This window comes from Cucurbita pepo, chromosome 2 (genome assembly GCF_057944985.1).
Source record: "Cucurbita pepo subsp. pepo isolate OVF chromosome 2, ASM5794498v1, whole genome shotgun sequence".
Taxonomy (NCBI): domain Eukaryota; kingdom Viridiplantae; phylum Streptophyta; class Magnoliopsida; order Cucurbitales; family Cucurbitaceae; genus Cucurbita; species Cucurbita pepo.
Genome location: NC_141799.1, coordinates 14,676,649 through 14,698,499, shown reverse-complemented (window position 1 = coordinate 14,698,499; position 21,851 = coordinate 14,676,649). Strand labels below are relative to the sequence as shown.

Here is a 21,851-nt window from a genome sequence, read left to right as displayed (position 1 = left end):
CTAGACACCGAGGGATGTGCCAACGAGGAGGCTGAGTCCCAAAGGGAGGTTGACACAAGGCAGTGTGACAACAAGGATGCTAGGCCCTGAAGGAGGGTGGATTGGGGGGGTCCCACATCGATTAGAAAAGAGAACGAGTGTCAGCGAGGACACTGAGCCCTAAAGGAAGTGGATTGTGAGATCCCACATCGGTTGGAGAGGAGAACGAAGCTTTCTTTGTAAGGATGCGGAAACCTCTTCCTAGCATACGTGTTTTAAAAGCCTTAAGGGGAAGCCCGAAAGGGAAAGACCAAAGAAGACAACATCTACTAGTGGTGGGCTCGGGCCGTTACACTATGGTAGGTGAGTTTGTTTATCTTTAGGTCTACAAACCCAATCTCCTCAAGCCTAGGCTTTGTGTAACCAAGTTTATTAAAACTCAACTAAAAATCCCCAAAGTCAGATTAGTAATTGCAAAATTTTCCTTCATAAATAGTTCACCAATGCATGAAAGTAATACAAATACTATAGTAGCATAGGAAATTTTCCCATACACAGCCCTTTTAAGGACCAAAAGAGTGGTTCCATAAACGAGGCTTTAAATTTAAGCTTAACCCAGTTGATGCAGATGTGTTCATCCTAATTATTATAAGCAACCTTCATCTGAATCAACAAAGATATTACTTCCTAGTACATTATTCTATGATCGAGATCGATAACACAGATCATGCCATATATGGTAATCGTAATGGGAGACAACTTTTAAACAGATTAGTATAGGGATGGCCATAAATACCTAAACTCCATTGTTGTAAAACTTTCTGCACGTGATAGCACCGATAGTGACGATAACTAGGGTCGACAATGCTCCCTGTCTGGAAAACAAGAATTCAATCCAAGACAAGGGTTTTGTCACCTCAGTTAGCACCTCCTGAAATCGTTCATTCAAGTCATCGAGGGATCCGGTGTTGTCAATCACAATGTCTGCCTTATCCCTTTTAAGATCCAATGCCATTTGAGCATTTATTCTGTTTTGAGCATCGTCTTCGCTCTGTCCATCTCTTGCAATGAGTCGTCGAAGCTGTGTTTCAGGATCCACCCACACGACAATTGTTGGCTTTGTCCATCTATCCATCTTGGCTTCAAATAACAAAGGGATATCAAGGACTATAACCTTGTAACCTTTCATCCACAGCTTTACAATCTTCCAAAAGATTCCAAAGGATATGTAAGGAGCCAATAACCTACAAGCAGACAATTGATTCAAAGTAGCAATTCAATAATCAATCATTGAGTATTCTAAAAATTAAACAGTGAAGATCATAAGCATAATACTTCCATATACCAAACCTATATTCATCATAGTTCCATGGTGATGAGATTGATTTCAATTCCACAAATGGGCCTTCATGATCAAAGGGTTTGAGAAACAGGGGAAAAAATGGCAATAAAGGCTCAAAATCTAAAGCTCGATTTTCTTACTGATTTAAAAGTTTCCGTTTTCCAGGATCAGCAAATACGATTCGGCCCAGTTTTTGCCTATCAATGTCACCATTAGGTAGCAAAATGTCCTCTCCAAAAGCAGAAACAACCTTTTTCCAGCCACCAGTTCCTTTCTCCACCACATCCTGCAAATGTTCAAATAGTGAAAAGCAGGCTATGATACTCAAAAAATGTGAAGGCATGGAAGATTAGTAATATTCTAGATTCTTGTTTTCTTTTATAGAAGTTTTGAAAAGTAATTAAAATAACATATAAAAAAGATGGTTTCTCGATGATAGATTCATGGTGTGATGTTCGTGAACTCGAGGGCTAGACAGATTTCAACCTTTTCAGACCATTTTCCTCTACTCCTTGAAGCTGGAATTTAACTTGGGGTCCTTCCCTTTTCGTTTTATCATAGTTGTTTGAGTATGCCAGATTGCAGAAGCTTCATTGAGCCTACTCGTTTGCAAGATAATTCTTATGGTTGTGCTGGATATGTCATTACTTCAAAACTTAGAAATTTGAAGGGTGCCCGAACCCCTGTTGAGTCCAAAAGTAAACCTTCTTTGGGTGAATGCAATTAAAACGGTTCTTTCATAATTATGGTGGGAAAGGGATCAGAGGATTTCTCAAAATTCACAACTTTCATCGTTCGATAGATTAGATTCAGCTTGTTTAAAGTTGTCTATGTTGTGCTCTCTTTCTAAATCATTTGATAGAATCTCCTTGCAGGGTATCTATCAAAATTGGGATGTTTTCCTTGATTCTCTTTAGTTTTATGTTGTTTATACTCCTACTTTAGCTTATTTATGTTCGACTTTTCCTTTTTTGCACTCCTTTTGGGAGCACTAGTTTCTTTTCATATTTTTTTTAATGAAAAGTTTAGTATCTTGATTGAAAAAAGAGTAATATTCTAATTAGTTCAACTAAGGTGGCTTCATTAATTTCAAATTTTAGGCAAGATCTATAATATTTCTGACTTACATAAGCTATGAGGGTAGAAAGAACAGTCAAATTTAAAATCCCTTTCCTCTTCGTTGTATATTATACATGAAAAGGAGGGTTGAAACAATTTTAAAGAAAAAAGGGGCAAACATACACGAGCTACAAGGTCAGCATCGACTATAGGTATGCCATGGGCCTTGAAGAGGTTGGACACAGTGCTCTTCCCCGACGAAATCCCACCTGTCAAGCCTACTATTCTCATTCTTCCTTTATCTGCAAATCAAAGATTATAAAGCTTTATATAAAATTCAACATAATTACTTAAACTGTGTGGAGAGAGAGAGGGGGGGAAACGCTTGTTCATTGCTCCAGCATAGGTAAAAAAAGCTTTTCCCTTCAAATTCTAGCCTAAAACATTATCCAAAACAAGCGCATTTGAAAGCAAACATGAAAATTAGACTCAACCCTCACTTCTAGACAATGTTCACTCCACAAATGTCAGGTACGATGTTGGTACTCCACACATTCTCTACCAACTAATACTTTGCTAAACCAATAACCAACATGAAACTTCAGCCAACACCAACGTTGTTAGTCAAACATCTAAAACAACCCTTCTGTATTTTGTAATTGTCAAGGACTTGTCTGATGATCATCCTAGTTTCCATATAACAACGAACTATATTTTATGCTCTCTCCAACAAATTTCAATGGATCTAAACAATCGGCATCCATTACAACTTCTCTAATTGCACATCAATTGGAGTTATTATCATTAGAAGGATTCCATTTCATCCACCATAATCCAAGAACATCATTATTTCAATTTAGCAGCCACATAACATCCATCCTATTTATCATGCATAGATGATGATGCAGTTCCTGGTTCTGAAAGTTCCACATTGAAGTTAACTAGCAAAGACATTCTAAGTTTTAGACATTTCCATTCCAACTTCTTCCAATTTGATACTATTTCAGGTTCCAAGCAATTAAACTACAGAAGCCCAAAAGAAAGCTAACAAGAATCAAATGACAAGGAAACGAATTAGAAAGGAAAATGCGCAGAGACGCTTACCTTTTCTCCAGATCTGCCGCAAGCCAAAATTTGGAGCGATGGGTGTTCTTCTTTTTGCGGTCTGTTAGGCGCAGAGACTCTTGTGGCTTGTGGGTATGATTAAACGGAGGGAGATTTTTGGTGGGTCGCCGATTGAGATTTATGAGAGAGTTGATTCTTTGGCGTTTTTTCAGGTTTTGATTCTTTGGCGTTTTTTCAGGTGGTTGCCGCTGGCGGTTGAGAGAGAGAGGCTTAGAGAGGGTTTTTGATTGACCAGCTCCGAGAATTTTGATGAGGATCGTCGTGTTGGTGAAGAAGATAATCAATTCAGCCTCCTCTCTGCTGACGGCGCCGGCGGGAAAAATTCTCTATTCGTTGAAATAAGAGAATTTTTTGGGTAAACCTTACCAAGTTTCAGTTATGCTAATTTTATAATTTTTAATTTTATTAGTACATTGATATAATTATTAACGAAATTGATTAAAAAAATTTGTTTAAAAACTTTTTAGCTTTTTAAATTTTGTTTAAAAAATATTAATGAAATTGATATAATTATTAATCTCACACTCAAAAATTGTTAACTAATAATATTTACAACCATACGATTCATCTGGATCGCTAACGAGTATTTATACTAAATATCTAAGATTTAAATGTCGTTTCTCTCCTCTCTCTCCTTTTAAAATTTATATTATTTCAATTAATTATAATATAGAATAATAATTATAAATGTATATTATAATTTTGTATATGGACAATAATAATTAATTAAAAATAATAAATATTATTTAATTAAAATAAATTAACAAATTAATTAAGTTATATAGTTAGTGTATATATAAGGGAGAGTATTAGAATACCTATCTTAAATGAATTTTACCTCTCTTGGATAAATGAACTAAAAAAAAGTCGATGGTTCGATCTCTCACCCTATAAATAAATGATCTAGAAAAATCGTACATTAGTTTGAGGTAAAGTAAACTTAGCTTTTACGTTTTTTTTATTTATTTTTTGGTAAATATTATATCACATAGAAATTTTAATGCCAAATATTTCATGTTTAAAAAGTGTATGAAGCTTACATTGTTGTTTTGTCAATCAGGCGAGTATGCAACATTCCTCACAAGGAGATCTCAAGAGAGTTGGGAGAAATAGGTTGACAAGATAATGTTGTGAGCATGGTCCACTGTAACTTCCTTCCTGCCAATGAATTAAGACTCGTGTTAGTAACAAAACAAGAACATTTCGCACGATCTAATCAGCGTCGAATCGTTGATGAATGAAAACAATACCATGGGGGAATGATACGAATCAAGTTCCCAACTTCAAGTTCAACATTGCTGCAAACTCTTGGGCTGAAAATAACAGTCCTTTTCTCACCTTCAGTTGCAATAGCTTCGTCGCCATTTTGCAACGCCGAGCGCTTCGAAATCAAACGAGGAGTATCATTACAGCGAGCTAATGTATTGGATCAAGAAATTCAAATATGAAACTGTTCGAAATAGGAACTATAGATTCCTCAACAAATCTGTTACAGTGGAGTTTTAAGCGCCAATCAGGAACGAAAAAGTGTGGAACGAATTACAAATCTATGAAAAGAAAGAACCAAGACTCTAGTGTTCCTTTTCTCCTCAATGCTAACAAATACCCAACCATTTTCATTTCCTACTTTCCATGTTGACTAGATTCATCAAATAAATAAAAGGGGGAAAAAGAAAAGAAAAGATCTATTTCATCCATGTATCTAAAAAAAGGCAAAGAATTGACACCGAGGTCGGTGGACAAGTTGAAGAAAGGAAAATGAGAGATCAGGAAAGAGTACTACACCATCCTAATTTTCGACTATAAAGGTTCAGGTTCACGCTTTCTTTCTGAAGTAAGCATCACCAAATAGAGTCGTGTGACTAGAATTGTCACTATGACTAGGAATGTTTTTATTCATATTATTGATAATTGATCCTTTTCGACTATAAAGGTTCAGGTTCACGCTTTCTTTCTGAAGTAAGCATCACCAAATAGAGTCGTGTGACTCGGAGGACATAAGACTGATTGGGCAAATAAATTCTAATCTACTTATTGGAATCCCGACATATTTGAATCCAAACAGGCAATTTTTTTCATCTTCAGTTGAAATATCAAATCAAATTCCTACTCAAGAATGAAAAAAAAAAAAAAAAAAAAAAACTTTTCATATTACACTTTTTGTCTAAAACACCGGAAATTACCTCGACGTCTATAAAGAGGCAAGAGCATACTGTTAACTTTGCATCCAAGTATCTTGATAGGACTTTTACATCGATGCAGCCTAGCACATTTGAAAAGATGTTAAAGAACTAAGGTACAAAAGATGATTTTAAAATATAGATGGTCTTACCATTTGGAGTTGTGCTACAATGTAACCCATTCAAGAAATTCGTCTCTCTTGCTTTTTCGCTCTGCACGACTCGCTGCAACTTTCCATATAAGCCGATTCTGTGCAGTTGACAGGAAACAAATACTAGGGTTAAACAGACCCAAAATTACATAATTGTATTCAACAAACATTGTTAAAGACCCTCAGCACAAAATTATAGAGGATAAGTAGAGTCCTTAATTTTACCCTAATGGATTTGGCACCAAGCTAAGAGTTCTTTCAGCGTCCATGCATGCAGCAACTAAAGCCTCCTCAAATCTATCAGTTATCGATTGCTCCTTCGTACATGGGCCAGCAAGCTTCAACTTTTGATCATTGACCTGCACAAGCATATCCGGATACTTATTTACTTTCCAAGCAGAAGAAACCATTTTCACCACCATAAAAACATACCTCGTGGTCACTTGATGATTCCGTGTCCACGGAAGTATGGGAGTCTTCACTGTCAGCATTTCTATCTCCAAGTGCAACAAGAGCTTTCTTCTCAACAATTGGGATCATTTTCCCTCCAACTTGGCTACGCTACAGCAAATAGAATTTAATTGAGAATGACAGTTGTATACAAGAAAATGTACAACAATAAAAGCTAAAGAAAGTCTAATACTTGCATTTAACTATTTATCTATTTGACATTTTTTCACTTCCTTACTTAACAAGGGGGTTCCATTAAGGACGAGTCTTTTGGACCCTTCCACAACAACTAAATTCATCACGTGACAATATGAAAAACTCAGAGGCTTCGGTATCTTATTATACCTTTTCATTTTTATTTATTTTTAAATGGAAAATGTACTTATTTGTTAGAGCTGTTCTCAATGATAAAGTAGTCCTATATCCTCCTCAAGATAAAGGTCATTAATTAGAGCAAGCTAGTTTCTTTCTATGTGTAGAGTACTCAGTAGGAAAGAAATAAAAGAATCTTTTTCAAGTATAGAAAGTTCAAGGGAGGAAATATGGGGTTTGACATATTGTAATGCCTTTCTTTGGTTCTTACTTCTAAGCTTTTTTGTAGTTATTTGTTATCCTTTTTCCTTGATCACCAACAGCTAGGGCTCCTTCATTTAAACTTTTTCTAGCAGTCTCCATGATTGGGTTGGGTTTTTCTATGTAATTTTTTTCATTAGGATTGTAATCCTTCATTGACATTGATAAAAATTGAGTTTCTGTCTCAATTTCTACAAACCATCATGCTACAAAATCAACCACATTACAATGCACCAGAATCAATAAAAGATCCAAAAAATTTGATCAAGAAATGAGACTAAAAGAACTATCAAGAAAATTAGGCTAGCAATAGATCAAAAAGAATTGTCATCACATTAGCAATGCAATTTGGGGAAGTGTTGCGACTGTTAGGGTCCTAGTAGTCACTGAATGAAAGTTCATGGGAGGTACTATACACACAGTGGGTTGAGGTTAGGAGGAGGCTCATTTTTAAATTAGTCTTCAGATAGAACACTAAACACTGCTTAGTAACCTTTGTATTTTTTTTTTATACTGTAATATATTTCAGTCCCTAATCTCAAGATTAGGCTCCTATTAAATTTGGCTGTTAGGAGTGCTTATAGGAAAAATATTGATTATGAGGATACCAAGGGCATATTAGTTACTGGATGCTAGGTTCAAAATAAAGAGCATTTGAATGCTTGAGGGGAATCATTTCTACTAAAATTTTCACTATAGTAGTTATTATTTTAGATTTCTGATTCTGCATATTTATCTTTACTATGTTTTAATATTATGATGCTTCAAAAAGTTAAAAGATGGAAAACAGACCCATCCAGGACGACAACCCAGCGGGTCATTCTTATCTTTAAGGCCATCTAAAAGCTCGGAAATTGAACTTTCAGTATTTCCACACTTCTCTGCAGGTCCTACGTCAGATTGGTCTTCAAATTCTTCCACAAAATCTTCAACACATACTGCAACTGGATACTTCTCAGATCTTGATATAACGGCATCAAAGGTGTCAGATAAATTATGAACCTTGGATATGGGAGCTGAGCAGAGTCTATTCTCACGAATAACAGAGCATGATAGTTCTCTCCTCTGTGAATGAAATGTAAATTTAGGTTTTGCTTTGCCTCTGATTCCTGCAGCAGTTAATTTCATAATCAATACCAATAAAGATCACAAGTTTTAAGAAAATAGTAACATGTCAACAAAAATGATCAGCCATGGATTATCATCATAAATGCTATTTGTAATTGGTTGGCTCGTGTATCCAAAATGGCTTAAATCAAAACAACTAAAAAAAGGTGGATTCAATTACCAATCTTAACAACTGCAAGCAAAATTCAATCAACTTTCAACTAGCATAATGCTTTTTTCTTTTGTTCTATGAGCAAGTGCATCTTCCAGTAAACATGCGTCCGGGGAAGACTCCCAGCATACAAAAGGGGTAAGAAAAGAAACGTAATAAAAAATAATAATTTTCAGTTGAAAGTGGTAAGACATTGCCTCAAAACAGAATACAGAAAAAATACTTCACCTTTGAGCTTTTCCAGTCTCAAATTGAGCTGAACTTCTTCCTACCAAAAGGTCAAGAAATAAGTGTCAAATTAGATAAATTTGTAACAATGACAAAAAAAACATCAAAAAAATAATTCATCCTTAGCACAAAAATCACATCTGTGAATGGACAAAATCATGTATTGGAAATCTTTTTTTAAAAAATGAAAGGCACGAATTTTTGTTGATGTTCAAGAAGTTAAAAACTAAACAATCCTTTAGGAATGAAACTAGAAGGCCATACAGCAACCATAACAGCAGCTAAAGCTTAAACATGGTCTAAAAAACATTGTCAACGGAGCTCGCCCACAAGAATTAATCTCATCAAATGAATAAAGTCGAAAAATCTTTGAAAAGAGCACTCTAATTCTTTCTTAGTTTCTTAAAGAAAAGAGAGATCAGCATTCTTTTTTTCCTTGATTCAGAGGTGTTTCTTAGATAATATAAGAAACCAAAATAGTTATCAGTATCCAGTATCCTGATTTCAGAGAAACATAGCTAAAAATGGGAGAAAGAAAACAAAAACACGTTAGCCTAACTTCCAGACATAAGGTCGAGGCAAGAGTAAAGATTATTTAAAGCTTGAAAGTATCGAAGCAAAAACAACAACAATTATCCTCAAGAAAAAACAATAGGTAATCCATGAAAACAACTTAACAACTCCTCATCCAAACATGTTTTCACTCAATTCATATTATACTTACGTCTTTCCTGAATTCTTATTCTAAAACCCAGAAACTGTGTCTAGACCATTGCCAGAAAAGCCACTATTTCAATAAAAGTGAATTTCACGACCTAATATTTCATTTTCGTCGGAGTTAAAGGAGAATAACTTCAAAATTTTACACAAAATATGCACGTATAATCATCGATAGAAGAAAAGGCAAACAAAAATTCGACTAAAATGTCACTAGTTATAAAAGAAATACAAAGATCAGAGCCCTGAACATCGAAATTCATGACAAAAACTTCAAGTAAAAACATAAAAACAAACTAAAACACTATAAAACGGTACAAAATTAGAGTTAGACAAGAGTGATCAGTGAGAAACACATACAAACCTTTTCCTCCTTAGCTCCTTCAATTGAATCAAAATCTTCGTCCTCTGTATCCATCAGATTAGAATACAAAAGGCCAGTCCATTAAAATCAGCATAAAAAAACAAAAACAAAAACTAAAATGAAAATCGACGTGAAGAAACTACCGGAGATGTCGCAGTCGGAGTCCACATTTGCCTCCATTTCCCTCCTGAAAACAGCTGACCATCGGCGGGAAACTAAAAGCGACGGTCGATATCTTAAGAAATTATATATATATATATATATATATATATATATATTTTTTTTTTTTTTTTTTTTTAATTAGTAAAGCATATATATATATATATTTCGGTATTTTACTTTTCATCCATTTTTAATAAATAAATATATATATATATATATATATATATAATATTTAATCGAGCTAGCCAAGCTATAGAGAAGACCATAAAATAAGGACTAAATTAAAAATACAATAATAAAACATAAAAAAAAATTAAATTAAATTATGTCCAATTAATTAAATTTATAATTTAACTAATATTATTTAAAAAAAAAAGAATAATAATATTAATAATATCTAAATTCAAAATATTTAATCGAAATTTTAATTTGTGTGTGAAATAAATTTCTAACGTATTAAAAAAAAATGAAGGATCCATTTAATATAAAATAAAATAAAATAATTTTAAAATTTGGAAATAGTAAATTAACCAAAAAAAAAAAAAAAAGATTATGAATATTTAATTATTTGATTTAATGGTCGACTATGCATAATTACTTCTATAGTCAAAAAGCACGTAAATACAAAAAAAACAGATCCAGTAGAAAATTTGACAAAGCAAGTAATTTGGCATCGTTTGGTTATCGCGTCTGCGTCTCCAGATCCCATAATCGATTCAGGAATGGAAATGGAGGAACGCTCATTTGTTATCCCTCAAGAACAACAGCAGGTTCATCTTTTTCTTTCGATAAATTTGCAACGTTTGAATTTACTGGAGAATCAGTCGTGTTGTCAGCCGGCTAGTTATGCATTTTTCTATCGGTTATTGACTTGTTTGTTCCTTGTCGTTTTACGGATGGTATATGTAATCTACAGAACTCGAAATATGGATTGAACGAAAGTGACGAACGTACTTTTGCTGTGATTGGATTATCGTGGTTGTAGCCTATGTGTAGGGGCTTTTCTTGCAAATTTGTCAACTCGGTTTCTTTGTGTTGTTCGTAATCTAATTGATGGTTGCATTTCGTACCTAGCTGTTTTTTTTTTGGTTTGATTTTGAAAACTCATTTGAGAAGTTTTGATTGAATTACTTGTTATGGCTGGACTGTGATTTAGCGAGGAATTGAATATTGGTCAACTCTGATATTGCGATTGAGGAATTGAGTGAATAGTTTTCATCTGCTGCGTACTTCATTTATAGGTCTTCTGAGCTTAAATTTCGTTGGTATTTTCTATTAAATTTTATTTTGATGAATCAGCATCGTTGGTTTCAATTTGGAAACTGAAGATGAACCATATCTTGTCATGCTTGATTCTCCTATTATTTAGTATATAGCTACCTAACGGTTCTGAAAAATCCATAAGAAAGTTTAGTCGTAGATTTCAATATTTACTTTAATTTTCTGGAGACAGAGAAACAAGTCTACTGTTACATCTAGAAGTTTGCAGGAAGGTTTTATGTCTTAAAGTTGTGTTCAAATCATTTCTTAAGATCAGTGTTGCAAAGCACCAAAACGCCCAAGTCTTTGAGTTCTGAGTTATCATCAAAGTTTTTAACAACATAGATATAAGCAACGTGTTATAATGGTCAAGTCAACGTATTTCCAGAAGCAATGAATTATGAGATATTCAGATTAGTAGAAATTTCTCACTTGAATTATTTGCATGATACTTGTCAGTAATTATTGTCCATATCTTGTCTTGTAAGATGGAAGATGGAGGTGGAAGTTCGAGGTACACTATTGATGAAGCTCTTGTATCCATGGGTTTTGGGAATTTCCAAATTCTTGTGCTTGCTTATGCTGGGATGGGATGGGCTTCAGAAGCTATGGAAATGATGTTACTCTCTTTTATTGGACCTGCGGTTCAGTCTGCGTGGAGCCTTTCTCCTCATCAAGAGTCCTTGATCACCAGTGTGGTTTTTGCAGGCATGTTAGTTGGGGCCTATTCATGGGGCATAGTTTCTGATAAATACGGACGAAGGCAGGTCTCCATTATTCTAATATCATTTCATTAACAGATTTGTATGCTTGATGATGTGACTTTTCCATCTGTTAATGCTATTTGTGCTATCTACTTAAGTCATTTGCTTGCACTTCCTTTTTAATGGTTCTTATGGTTCAGACTTGAAGATTTTTTTTTCCTTCCATCTATTGACTCATAAAAGATTGTATTGTATTCACAACTTTGTAATTTAGTTTTTATGATATAGAATTGAAGTTTTATGACAGTCACAGTAGTTCTAATTTAGTTTTCATGATATATAATTTTTTTTCCTCAGTCTTGGCGATCCTACATTTCCTTTGGTTTTTCATTGTTAACTTTCTCATTCAGGAAAGGTTTCTTCATTACAGCAACACTCACTTCTGTTGCTGGATTTCTAAGTGCTTTTGCCCCAAATTATATCTCTTTGTTAATTCTTCGCTGTCTAGTTGGCGTTGGGTTGGGAGGTGGTCCTGTACTTGCTTCCTGGTTCTTGGAATTCATTCCTGCTCCTGAAAGAGGCACTTGGATGGTTGTTTTTTCAACATTCTGGACCTTTGGGACAATCCTTGAGGCTTCATTGGCATGGGTATAATCTAGCTTTCTGTTGTAGTTAAGTACATGTTCTTCCTACATTTTGATCTCTTATTCAGAAAAAAAAAAAAAAAAAAAAAAAAAAAAAAAAAAAAAAAAAAAAAAAAACGGACAAGAAAAGATATGTATAGGAAGTTGTGTTCATTGCCTGATTCATTTCTGGTCGACCAACTTTGACACTGCTTGCAAATGATATCTAATTTTGGAGATTATTTTACTCTTTAAATTTAGTGCTGTATTTCTATTTGTTCCCTTGATAACATTTCGTAGCAGCTATATGGAGACGTTCTGTTATGTAGTGTTTCTCTGCAACTAAACATTTTACTATTAGTTACTATTTGTGAATGGTTTGAAATTGTTAGTCTTTAGCTAACCGGTTAGTTGATTGGTTGTTAGTTACCTGCTGTTCTAACAGGTGAAAATTAATTATTAGCTTAACAACTTTGATAGTTATGCTGTTATTTGGTAATCCATTTGTACAAGAAGCTGCCCTCTCCTAATTGTGGCTATGAACAATAACAAGTTTTCCAGCAGTTAACTTCATTATGTGATGAATCAAAATGGTTTGACATATAACAGGAGGGGTTGAGAACATAATCTATGTCCTGTCCTGTCCTGTTGCCATTAGGGGTTGATGTGATAGTCTTCTAAAGGTGAAACAAAATTAGGTTTCTTTAAATTTAGGTTAAATTTAGTTATTGCACATGGTGGTATGCAGGCTTATTCACCTGATTTTTGGACCTCGGTAATTTAGTTTTCTTATTGGCTCTTCCTATCATTTTTTTGACTCTATACTTTCCAGCGGACATTGAAAATGTTTGTTGTCACCTTCATATTGTATACCCTCTTATTTGCAGAAGGTCATGCCAAGCTTAGGTTGGAGGTGGCTTCTCGCCTTTTCTTCTTTTCCTTCACTTCTTCTACTGATCTTCTACCAATATACTCCAGAGTCCCCACGATATCTCTGTTTACAAGGCAGAACAAGTGATGCAGCTATTATTTTAGAGAAAATAGCACGGCGTAATAGAACAAATCTCCCTCCTGGCGTTCTTGTTTCTGGTCACTCGTATGATTTTGAGGAGCAAAATATTCCCGTGGAAGATGTACATTTGCTTTCGCCAAGACAAACTAAAGTTGAAACTCCTCGAGCAACAAAATCTAATATAGTGAGTCTCTCTCCATTGTTAAAGCTTCTTTCTCGAGAACTGATTGTGTCTACATTGCTGTTGTGGGTGGTTTTCTTTGGAAATGCATTCTCTTATTATGGCCTCGTGTTGCTGACCACTGAGTTGACTGGGAAGAATAGATGTACGACTACTGATATGCATCTAAATGAACATGATGATGTCAACTACAGAGATGTCTTTATCTCTAGTTTCGCAGGTAACGGTCTTTTGGTTGTTCCAAAGTTTTCTCTAGTCAGGGGCAAGGTTTGGTGGATGGATGATAATCTAACCTCAAATTTTCTTTGAAGAGTTACCTGGTCTCGCATTGTCAGCTGTCATTGTTGACAAATTAGGGCGTAAGTTATCGATGTCTGCAATGTTCTTCCTGGCTGCTACATTTCTATTTCCCTTGGCATTTTATCGGGTTGATGGCTTAACAACTAGCCTTTTGTTTGGAGCTCGCATATGCATCACATCTACATTCACAGTTGTCTACATATATGCTCCCGAGGTAAGTTCGAACACTAAAATTCATTGCTAAGAGACAATTGCCACATCATGTATCACAACTAGACATGTTTTTCTGCTGGTTCATAGTTTATGTTCCATAATATGTGATGTTAAGAGGATGATCTGTGGTTGTCTGCTTTTGATACTTTGTTTTTTATCTGGACTTGAATTTTCCTATCATATGCCTTCTCTAAAACTAAAATCTCAATCACTTCCCATGTTATTTGCTTGTGTGATCTATCATGACAGGATTCGTTATTACAGATTTGCATTCTTCATCTGTCCTTTATTCCACCTTGGTTTGAAATGTGATTACCAACCAAAGTTTTCCTCCTTACACTTTTCTGTTTCTTGGTGCAATCTTATTCTTGTTTAGTTTTTCTCAAGCACTTTCTTCGCTCTGGGTATAACTTATTTATACTCTTATAATCTATGCAAACTACAGATATATCCGACCTCAATCCGAACAACCGGTGTCGGGATTGCTAGCTCCGTTGGAAGAATTGGAGGAATGGTATGCCCTCTCGTGGCAGTAGCTTTGGTTAAAGGATGCCATCAAATAGCGGCCATTATTTTGTTTGAGATTGTAATTCTTCTGTCAGGGATCTGTGTTGTGCTCTTCCCATTCGAAACCAAGGGACAACATCTTCCTGAAAATGTAGCTGAGACTTAGAATACATATTGATCACATTGTTCCAATTGGCTTGATCTTGATCTCGATCTGGCCTCCATTTCCTTTGTTCATTATCTGCTACAATAGATATTATTGAAGAGACCGTACCTCTGGTATCGACCACAAGACTTTCGATGCTTTCAATACCGGCCAGAGAACATCTTGCAGATGTACATTACAAGGTATGGAAAAATGCTATTCATATTCAAACTATTAGATGGATACAATGTAGGACTCACTAGTTTTATGTAGAATATATGAACAAATGTTGGAATTGTTGTCATAATAGGAGAATTCTAGGAGAATTCTAAGCTCTTTTGTAGAGAGTTTTCCATGATGCAATGTATTCATGAATGGTCATTCAACGTGCATTATTTCACTTATAGCTAGCAATAATTGACAGACATCATCGACTAAGAGGTAAAAAGTTTGAACCTTTAAAAGGCTATAACCGATCACATTAGAATTCTAGTAGTAGCTTGGTGAACCTACAAAGTTGAAAGTGTGAACTACACATGAATCAACGCCCATTTTAAATATTTAAAGTTTTAGTCCCTAATTGACTTTTCTCAACTCAATTATTCTAATTTGTCAAAAATAATTTAGAAATAGCAATTTAGCCATTAAGAACTCAAAAAATATCATCCATAAACTAAAATTGATCCGAACCAAACGCATCTTGCTGGTTCCGTATCATTACACAATCGAAACCCGAAACCCGAAAGCTAAACAAGATAACAAAGAAGAGTCTTTGATATCTTTAAGTTGATCACTAAGGTCAGTTCAAGAACAAGGTAGAAGCTTATTGTGATTGTATAAACGTGCACATACATAATCAATCACCTGCAGAAAATGAACCAACTCCCTTCCCCTTGGACGCAATATACAAAACTTAGGAGCCCTGATGAGAAAAAGGAGGCATATTTCCCCAAAAAAGAAATTTACACCCACATTATGCAACCAAAGGCAGAACACTAAAGTTGAAGACTTGGTGAATTTCTATACAAATTCATTAAGATATCATTGCAATGAAGATTTCTCAGGCAAAAATAGATACCGAAAGTGAGAATCAAAAGGAAGAATACCGCAGTTGCGAGAACCGATTAGGCTTTGTCGCCTCTGGGATATACAACCCTGAACGAACGCAGCTTGACGAGGTGGAAGGTAATGAGATATCCATACTGCTAGATTTGCATCGTCAACCGAGTTTTTGGCGAAGCAATATAGCAGTTTCGGTACCAATAATCTTCCTTTGCTGCTAACACCTACAGACGCTCGAATAAAATCGCGTTGTGCCTCCAAAAGATCGTCGCGGATGTTATTTGCAGTGTAGATCCTCACCTACATAAGTTGTACGAGTTAGACTTGAAGTAGAAAAATGTTAATACACGTGAGTTCGTTCATCCAGAATTACCGCCGGAGATGAGTAAGTTCCGCAGCTCAGAGCGAATGTTAAGAGTGGTTCGTGTTTGTCTATTGCAAATCTTCGTTGCTCCTCCGTCACCTTCGACTTATGAAGAGCAAGAAGCAAAGCCTGGTTATAAGTTTCCACAAAACAGGGCAATGAATCAATGAACTAAACAGAAAGAAAAAAAAAACAATATATATACATACATATATATATATATATATATATATAGCAAATGCATACAATTTGTGGTCTGTGGACTGGTGGTTTCATCTTGAGGATGACATATTCAATTCCTGTTGCACTGATAGAATGTCCCCCCACTGTGTATGCAGCCTATGAGATTACATTTCAAAAGAAACAAATCATTAATACCCAAAAAGAAAGAACAGGACAAAACACGATTCGAAGTACGCATTTCGACTTAAACTGATTGTTTCCAGACCTTTCGGCATGAAGGGTGCTGTTTCAAATAGATATCGAGCACGATACAAGAGCACAAAGATTTCGAATGTGCATCTTAGATTTGTTTTTCATAACTAGGAGGGGTATCAATCTTTGCATTATGCTCGTGACACGCCTCACTAATCAACAGACACTTAGCCGACTCAAAAACTAACTTTGGGTGACGACAACAAAGAGTTTAATTATGAAATCTCTACCCGAACGCTCAAACTCGAGACTTTGGAAGGTAGATTCAAACATCTCGAATCTTATACCCTCAGAAGTAAAATATTTATAAATGGTAACTACTAACCAGCAAAGGCAAGCACATAGTATATGGTATTTCCTAGAAAATAGCTTCCATGAGGTCTTTTGAGACTGAAGTCTTTTAAAAATGTTGTTGTGAGATCCCACATCGGTTGGAGAGGGGAACGAAACATTCCTTATAAGGGTGTGGAAACTTCTCCCTAGTAGACGCGTTTTAAAAAATCGTGAGGCTGACGGCGATACGTAACGGGCCAAACCGAACAATATCTGCTAGCGGTGGGCCTAGGCTATTTAGATGGTATTAGAGCCAGACACTGGGCGGTGTGCTAGTGAAGACGTTGGGCCTCCAAGAGGAGTGGATTGTGACATCCCACATTGGTTGGAGAGGGGAACAAAGCGTTCTTTATAAGGGTGTAGAAACCTATCCCTAGTAGACACGTTTTACCGTGAGGTTGACAATACATAACGATGGGCTTAGGCTATTACAAATAGTATAGAGCTAGACACCGGGCGGTGTGCCAGCAAGGACGTTGGGCCCCCAAGAGAGGTGGATTTTAAGATCCCACATCGGTTGGAGAGAGGAACGAAGCATTTCTTATAAGGATGTGGAAACTTCTCCCCTAGTAGACGCATTTTAAAAAACCAGTGAGGCTAACAGCGATACATAACTAACCAAAGCGGACAAAATCTATTAGCGGTGAACTTGGGCGAGGAAGACATTTTTATAAAGATTTTCCTCGAGGGCAAGGCAACACGCTAACTACAGCTCTACAGCATGTGTTTGCTATACTTGCAACTAATAACAGAAGAAATGTGGCCTTCAAAACCAAACCTTTTGCATCAAAGAGAAAAGTTTCAGCTCACTTTTTGGAACTCCATAAGCCAGGTAAGCCTGTCGAAAACAAGATGAGATGCGGACAACCAACTCAGCATCTGTTTACAGTTGACTAGCAATGTATTAAACCAAATTCAACGAGGAGAAGCCGCTTACGTGCATGATTAGAGCGTTATATAAATTAATCCAGAACGCTAGCCTTTCGTCCCTGTTTAAATGGACAGGATTCACGTTCGCAAGCTGCTCAACAAGAGTGCTGTTCACGAAACAGATACATTAGGCCAAAAACAGGCCAACCATGGATTGGATTATCATATTGCCAAAAAACGGAAAAACCCGACACGAAAGAAAAATAAAGGTCAGTGTGGTTTACGAACGTTACCGGAACTTCCTCAGTTCTCCTGCAGCGTATTCTAGCTGTTTCTTTCCAACTGACATCCAAGAAACTTCAGCTGCTTGTGAATAGTTTCCAATGTCAGACCAGCTTAATTTTCCACGCACACTGTATGGATCAGAGGTATTCTGTGTGGCCAATACTTCAGAGCTACTTGGAAGGTCAATCTGTGGACTTGGTACTCTCGATGAAATAATGGATCGTTCGGATGATGACCACCATGATGAACTGGAGAGATGTCCTTGGGGCGATGCAGGCGAGTGGCTTTCCGATGTTGATGACTTGGATGGCACGGGGGAATCTGCTAGAGAGATGAATATGTTTTTCATACATCTGACCATTTCTTCTGATAAGATATTAGGGTGATGCCAGAGGCCACTTGACGGTGGCCCTCGAGACATTTTCTCACATTCTACTGATTGGGAGCGTTCGTTGACCTCTGTCACAGACGTTTTCTCACAGCGCGTAACTACGCCATCTTCAATTTCTTCCCATGAATTCTGAAAGACAGTACACGTCACTCAAATCAAGTTATACGACACGAAAAACCAACTGCAGGGAGGAGCTGGACTAGAACGGAAGCAACAAATTAGCTACATGATTATGCTTTCGAGCAACGACGACTAATTAAGGAACATTTTTCTTTACAGTCGACAAGGACTATAAAATTCTAACAAGGTTACATATATATTCTGGAGAATGGAAAGCGAGTGAACTCAAACCAGGAATATTAACCAAACTAATTATCACAAAGATCCCCACATCGGTTTGGAGAGGAGAACGAACCATCTTTTATAAGGGTGTGGAAACCTCTCACTAACAAACGCGTTTTAAAAACCTTGAGGGGAAGCCCGAAAGGGAAAGCCCAAAGAGGACAATATCTGCTAGTGGTGGGCTTGGGGCGTTACAAATGGTATCAGAGCCAAACACCAAGCGATGTGCTAGCGAGGAGGCTGAGCCCCGAAGGGAGGTGGACATGAGGCGGTGTGTTAGCAAGGACGTTGGGCCCCGAAGGGGGGTGGATTGGGGGGTTCCACATCAATTAGAGAAGGTAACGAGTGTCAACGAGGGCGTTGGGCCCCGAAGGGGGGTGAATTGTGAGATACTACATCGGTTGGGAGGATAACAAAGTATCCTTTATAAGGGTGTGAAAACTTCTCACTAGCAGACACATTTTAAAAACCTTGAGGGGAAGCCCAAATAGGACAATATCTGATAACGGTGGGCTTAGGCCATTACATATTTCCTATCTAAATGCGAGTGAGAATCGACAAAAAAGTGAAGTTTCAGTCTTCAGGACATGAAGATAAAAACCAATGTGATGACATACCGATTTCTTCATCACGTCCGAATTGGACCAATCAGATATTGAACAAGGCGATGAATGCATTAAACGATATTCCGCAAGCCTCCTTTCGTTCTTTTCTTGACTAAGTTGGAAATGTAAAGAGACCGTCTCTTGCTCGAGTTGTACAACTGCATCTTCCAATACTGCAATGCTAGACAAAAGATCTTGGGCCTACACAAATTTTAACACAAAGAACATAACCCGAGTCATGTCGTCTCTCCTTATTTCTCATGAGATTATTCATATTTCAAAGCATAACGACCAAACTCGATAACCCATAAATTGCGCGGTTACAAGCAACATACATGATGAGGGAGGCATGAGAAGTTGGCTAATGTTAGATCCTTCTTTTGAATAGCATCTTCAAGGGAAGTGTGCAGCTCCATCTCTTCTTGCAACTTATGTTGTAACCTTCTCACCTACACAATAGTATTCTTAACCTCACAATCAACCCAAAAAAACTAGGTTCAATACATAATATGTCAATGGAGCCATTGATCTTAAAGAACAAAGCGGATGCCAGGATTTTCCGAAGCGTAAAAGTAACGTATCTAAGATAATATTTTATTGCGCAGTAACGAAACATCCATAAACAGCTAGACACTTACGTCTTGTTCGAGCTGAAATCTGTAGGGAAAAGAACCATCATGTTTCTCCAATAATCCAGCAGTAGTAGCCATTATGGCAACAGTGCTCTGCTACATCAAACAAAACTCAGAAATAATGGTTAATGACAATTGGGTTTAAGTGTTCTTCTGTTCGTAGGTATCATTATCTTTTCATTTTAAGTTAGTTCTTGCGTCAAGTTAAAGTTCGGAATTAACGTTAAACAGGAGAATACGTTGCAAATCACTCTGGAGGTTAAGGTTTCAATAAGGAAACTGCACATACGCACGCCCGTTATATATATTTTCCCTCATTTTCTCATTTTCTTTCTACTCTGTAACAGTTCAAGCCCACCGCTAGTAGACATTGTCATCTTTGGACTTTCCCTTCTGGGCTTTGCCTCAAGGTTTTAAACGTGTCTACTAGGGAGAGATTTCCACACTCTTATAAAAAATGCTTCCTTCCCCTCTCCAACTGATGTGGGATCTCAAAATCCACTCCTCTTGGGGTCCCAACGCCCTCGCTGGCACACCGCCCGATATCTGGCTCTGATACCATTTGTAACAGCTCAAGCCCACCACTAGTAGATATTGTCCTCTTTGGGCTTTCCCTCAAGGTTTTCAAACACGTCTACTAGGGAGAGGTTTCCACACCCTTATAAGCAATGTTTCGTTCCCCTCTCCAACCAATATGACATCTCACAATTCACCCCATTGGGGGCCAGCGTCCTCGCTGGCACACCGCCCGGTACCTGGCTTTGATACCATTTGTAACAGTCCAAACCCACCGCTAGTAGATATCGTCCACTTTGGGTTTCCCCTTCCGGGCTTTACAATGCATCTACTAGGGAGAGGTTTCCACACCTTAATAAGCAATGTTTCGTTCCCCTCTCCACCCGATATAGGATCTCACATACTCCGATACAGAAAACCATCTCCATAACATCTTACCTCTAGAAAAGAGTCAGCAAAACCAAGCTCAACAACATTCCCTAAATTAGAACAGTATCCAAAGTGGGGATCATCACATCTGTGGCATCACAATGACAATAAACAAAGAAAAGCATTAAAAAGGAAACACACCACTGAGCTCTGCAGATAACAGAAGAAATGAAGAACAGAAGAACCCAAAGGAAAGTGTCCTCTTACAAACAAAGTCCAGTCTGAGCAACTGAATCCGACATTCCGAGCTCATGAGGTTCAGTGACCTTCACACTAAAAAATCCAAAATCTCAAGCATCAACAACGAAACTCGTGCCAAAATAAGCATCACAAGACCCACACTTACCCCAAAACATAGATTCTACATTACCCATATCATAAACTAACCTCGCAAACAATCAGAATCGAGAGGCAAAAGCCATAGATGCCTGTGAAGAGACGATATAATGCAATGAATATGAAAAGAAAATAACCCCTCATGAAGGCACAGTTACAAGTCATTTTCAGGAAAAAAAAGCAGCCTATTACAAGCATAATGAAAACAAGTGAACCTAATCAAAGAATGTTTCGACAGTAAGGCATGAGCAGAAAGCATTTGCAAGAAAAACCCAAATGAGAGCCTCTAAAACTCAACTGATGTGATGGGTGTTCGGCGAAAAGCAGGGCTGAGCCAAAAAGGGTGGAATTATCAAGTGGTGTGCAGGAAAGTGAATGAGAAGTTCAATATTTTTTGCTTTCCGCTTTGCAATAGCGGTGGTTTCAAGTCATAAAAGTCGAAGCCACAAAAGTTAAACAAGAAGATTAAATAATGCAATAAAGGAGCCCTCACTATGCTAGCGACCCACTTCCCTCTGTTGGTGGAAAGTCGGTGGCGTTTTCTGAATCAGTGAAATATTTGATCTTCAAAGCGAAAAAAAGAGAGAAAAGGCCGAGTTGGGACCTTTGAACTAAAAGGGGTGAAGGGTTTATCCAAACTTTTATCAAATGTGTTCATTTTTTTTTTTTTTTTTTGGAAGTAGCTGGGGACCATTT

General features: G+C 36.9%; 4 protein-coding genes across 14 annotated transcripts; 1 reads left to right on the top strand and 3 right to left on the bottom strand.

Annotated features, from left to right (window-relative positions):
• Positions 1-450: 450 nt before the first annotated feature.
• On the bottom strand, positions 451-3,657 carry ATCOAE (dephospho-CoA kinase family). The gene is made up of 4 exons (XM_023669546.2): positions 3,485-3,657; positions 2,564-2,682; positions 1,462-1,607; positions 451-1,223 (listed from the first exon to the last, which is right to left on the bottom strand). The coding sequence occupies exons 2-4, from the start codon at positions 2,669-2,671 to the stop codon at positions 776-778; spliced, it is 702 nt and encodes a 233-aa protein (XP_023525314.2). The 5' UTR covers positions 2,672-2,682; positions 3,485-3,657; the 3' UTR covers positions 451-775.
• A 9-nt stretch (positions 3,658-3,666) lies between these two features.
• LOC111788951 (kinetochore protein) lies at positions 3,667-9,679 on the bottom strand. Of its 3 annotated transcripts, XR_002814244.2 has the most exons (11): positions 9,592-9,675; positions 9,449-9,492; positions 8,368-8,407; positions 7,653-7,969; positions 6,270-6,398; positions 6,063-6,196; positions 5,838-5,935; positions 5,689-5,768; positions 4,756-4,886; positions 4,546-4,663; positions 3,667-3,831 (listed from the first exon to the last, which is right to left on the bottom strand). XR_002814244.2 is itself a non-coding variant. In XM_087121607.1 (10 exons), exons 1-10 carry the CDS (start codon positions 9,616-9,618, stop codon positions 4,597-4,599), a joined length of 1,071 nt encoding a protein of 356 aa, XP_086977733.1. In that variant the 5' UTR covers positions 9,619-9,679; the 3' UTR covers positions 4,501-4,596. The 3 variants fall into 3 exon arrangements, 2 of the variants coding, with proteins under 2 accessions (XP_086977733.1, XP_023525313.2); XM_087121607.1 differs by lacking the exon at positions 3,667-3,831 and having other exon boundaries at positions 4,501-4,663; positions 9,445-9,492; positions 9,592-9,679; XM_023669545.2 differs by lacking the exon at positions 3,667-3,831 and having other exon boundaries at positions 4,501-4,663.
• Positions 9,680-10,226: 547 nt separating this feature from the next.
• On the top strand, positions 10,227-14,955 carry LOC111788797 (organic cation/carnitine transporter 7). Of its 2 annotated transcripts, XM_023669310.2 has the most exons (6): positions 10,227-10,380; positions 11,359-11,633; positions 11,985-12,222; positions 13,085-13,610; positions 13,702-13,904; positions 14,349-14,955. In XM_023669310.2, the coding sequence occupies exons 1-6, from the start codon at positions 10,333-10,335 to the stop codon at positions 14,574-14,576; spliced, it is 1,518 nt and encodes a 505-aa protein (XP_023525078.2). In that variant the 5' UTR covers positions 10,227-10,332; the 3' UTR covers positions 14,577-14,955. The 2 variants fall into 2 exon arrangements, with proteins under 2 accessions (XP_023525078.2, XP_086977481.1); XM_087121355.1 differs by lacking the exon at positions 11,985-12,222 and having other exon boundaries at positions 11,359-11,637.
• A 403-nt stretch (positions 14,956-15,358) lies between these two features.
• Positions 15,359-21,632, bottom strand: LOC111788796 (uncharacterized). 8 transcript variants are annotated; one of them, XM_087121352.1, is made up of 13 exons: positions 21,454-21,632; positions 21,166-21,247; positions 21,027-21,092; positions 20,829-20,907; positions 19,881-19,970; positions 19,578-19,691; positions 19,255-19,443; positions 17,913-18,424; positions 17,687-17,786; positions 17,528-17,587; positions 16,228-16,320; positions 15,991-16,110; positions 15,359-15,917 (listed from the first exon to the last, which is right to left on the bottom strand). In XM_087121352.1, the coding sequence occupies exons 3-13, from the start codon at positions 21,059-21,061 to the stop codon at positions 15,597-15,599; spliced, it is 1,713 nt and encodes a 570-aa protein (XP_086977478.1). In that variant the 5' UTR covers positions 21,062-21,092; positions 21,166-21,247; positions 21,454-21,632; the 3' UTR covers positions 15,359-15,596. The 8 variants fall into 8 exon arrangements, with proteins under 8 accessions (XP_086977478.1, XP_023525071.2, XP_023525074.2 ...); XM_023669303.2 differs by having other exon boundaries at positions 21,207-21,247; XM_023669306.2 differs by having other exon boundaries at positions 21,166-21,632.
• Between the last annotated feature and the right edge of the window lie 219 nt (positions 21,633-21,851).

Bases quoted from the DNA above. Each gene is read 5' to 3' on its own strand.
- ATCOAE (XM_023669546.2), bottom strand. From the start codon at position 2,671: ATGAGAATAGTAGGCTTGACAGGTGGGATTTCGTCGGGGAAGAGCACT. The intron at 1,608-2,563 runs GTATGTTTGCCC...GAACATTTGCAG, and splicing joins ATGCTGACCTTGTAGCTCGT to GATGTGGTGGAGAAAGGAAC. The intron at 1,224-1,461 runs GTAAGAAAATCG...GTCTGCTTGTAG, and splicing joins AAACGGAAACTTTTAAATCA to GTTATTGGCTCCTTACATAT.
- LOC111788951 (XM_023669545.2), bottom strand. From the start codon at position 9,628: ATGGAGGCAAATGTGGACTCCGACTGCGACATCTCCG. The intron at 8,408-9,448 runs GTTTGTATGTGT...ACCTTTTGGTAG, and splicing joins AAGGAGCTAAGGAGGAAAAG to GAAGAAGTTCAGCTCAATTT. The intron at 6,197-6,269 runs GTATGTTTTTAT...ATGCTTGTGCAG, and splicing joins AATCATCAAGTGACCACGAG to GTCAATGATCAAAAGTTGAA.
- LOC111788797 (XM_023669310.2), top strand. From the start codon at position 10,333: ATGGAAATGGAGGAACGCTCATTTGTTATCCCTCAAGAACAACAGCAG. The intron at 12,223-13,084 runs GTATAATCTAGC...TCTTATTTGCAG, and splicing joins TTGAGGCTTCATTGGCATGG to AAGGTCATGCCAAGCTTAGG. The intron at 13,611-13,701 runs GTAACGGTCTTT...TTTTCTTTGAAG, and splicing joins CTTTATCTCTAGTTTCGCAG to AGTTACCTGGTCTCGCATTG.
- LOC111788796 (XM_023669306.2), bottom strand. From the start codon at position 21,061: ATGTCGGATTCAGTTGCTCAGACTGGACTTTGTTT. The intron at 20,908-21,026 runs GTAAGAGGACAC...GTGATGCCACAG, and splicing joins GCTCAGACTGGACTTTGTTT to ATGTGATGATCCCCACTTTG. The intron at 19,971-20,828 runs GTAAGATGTTAT...TGTTTGATGTAG, and splicing joins TTGCTGACTCTTTTCTAGAG to CAGAGCACTGTTGCCATAAT.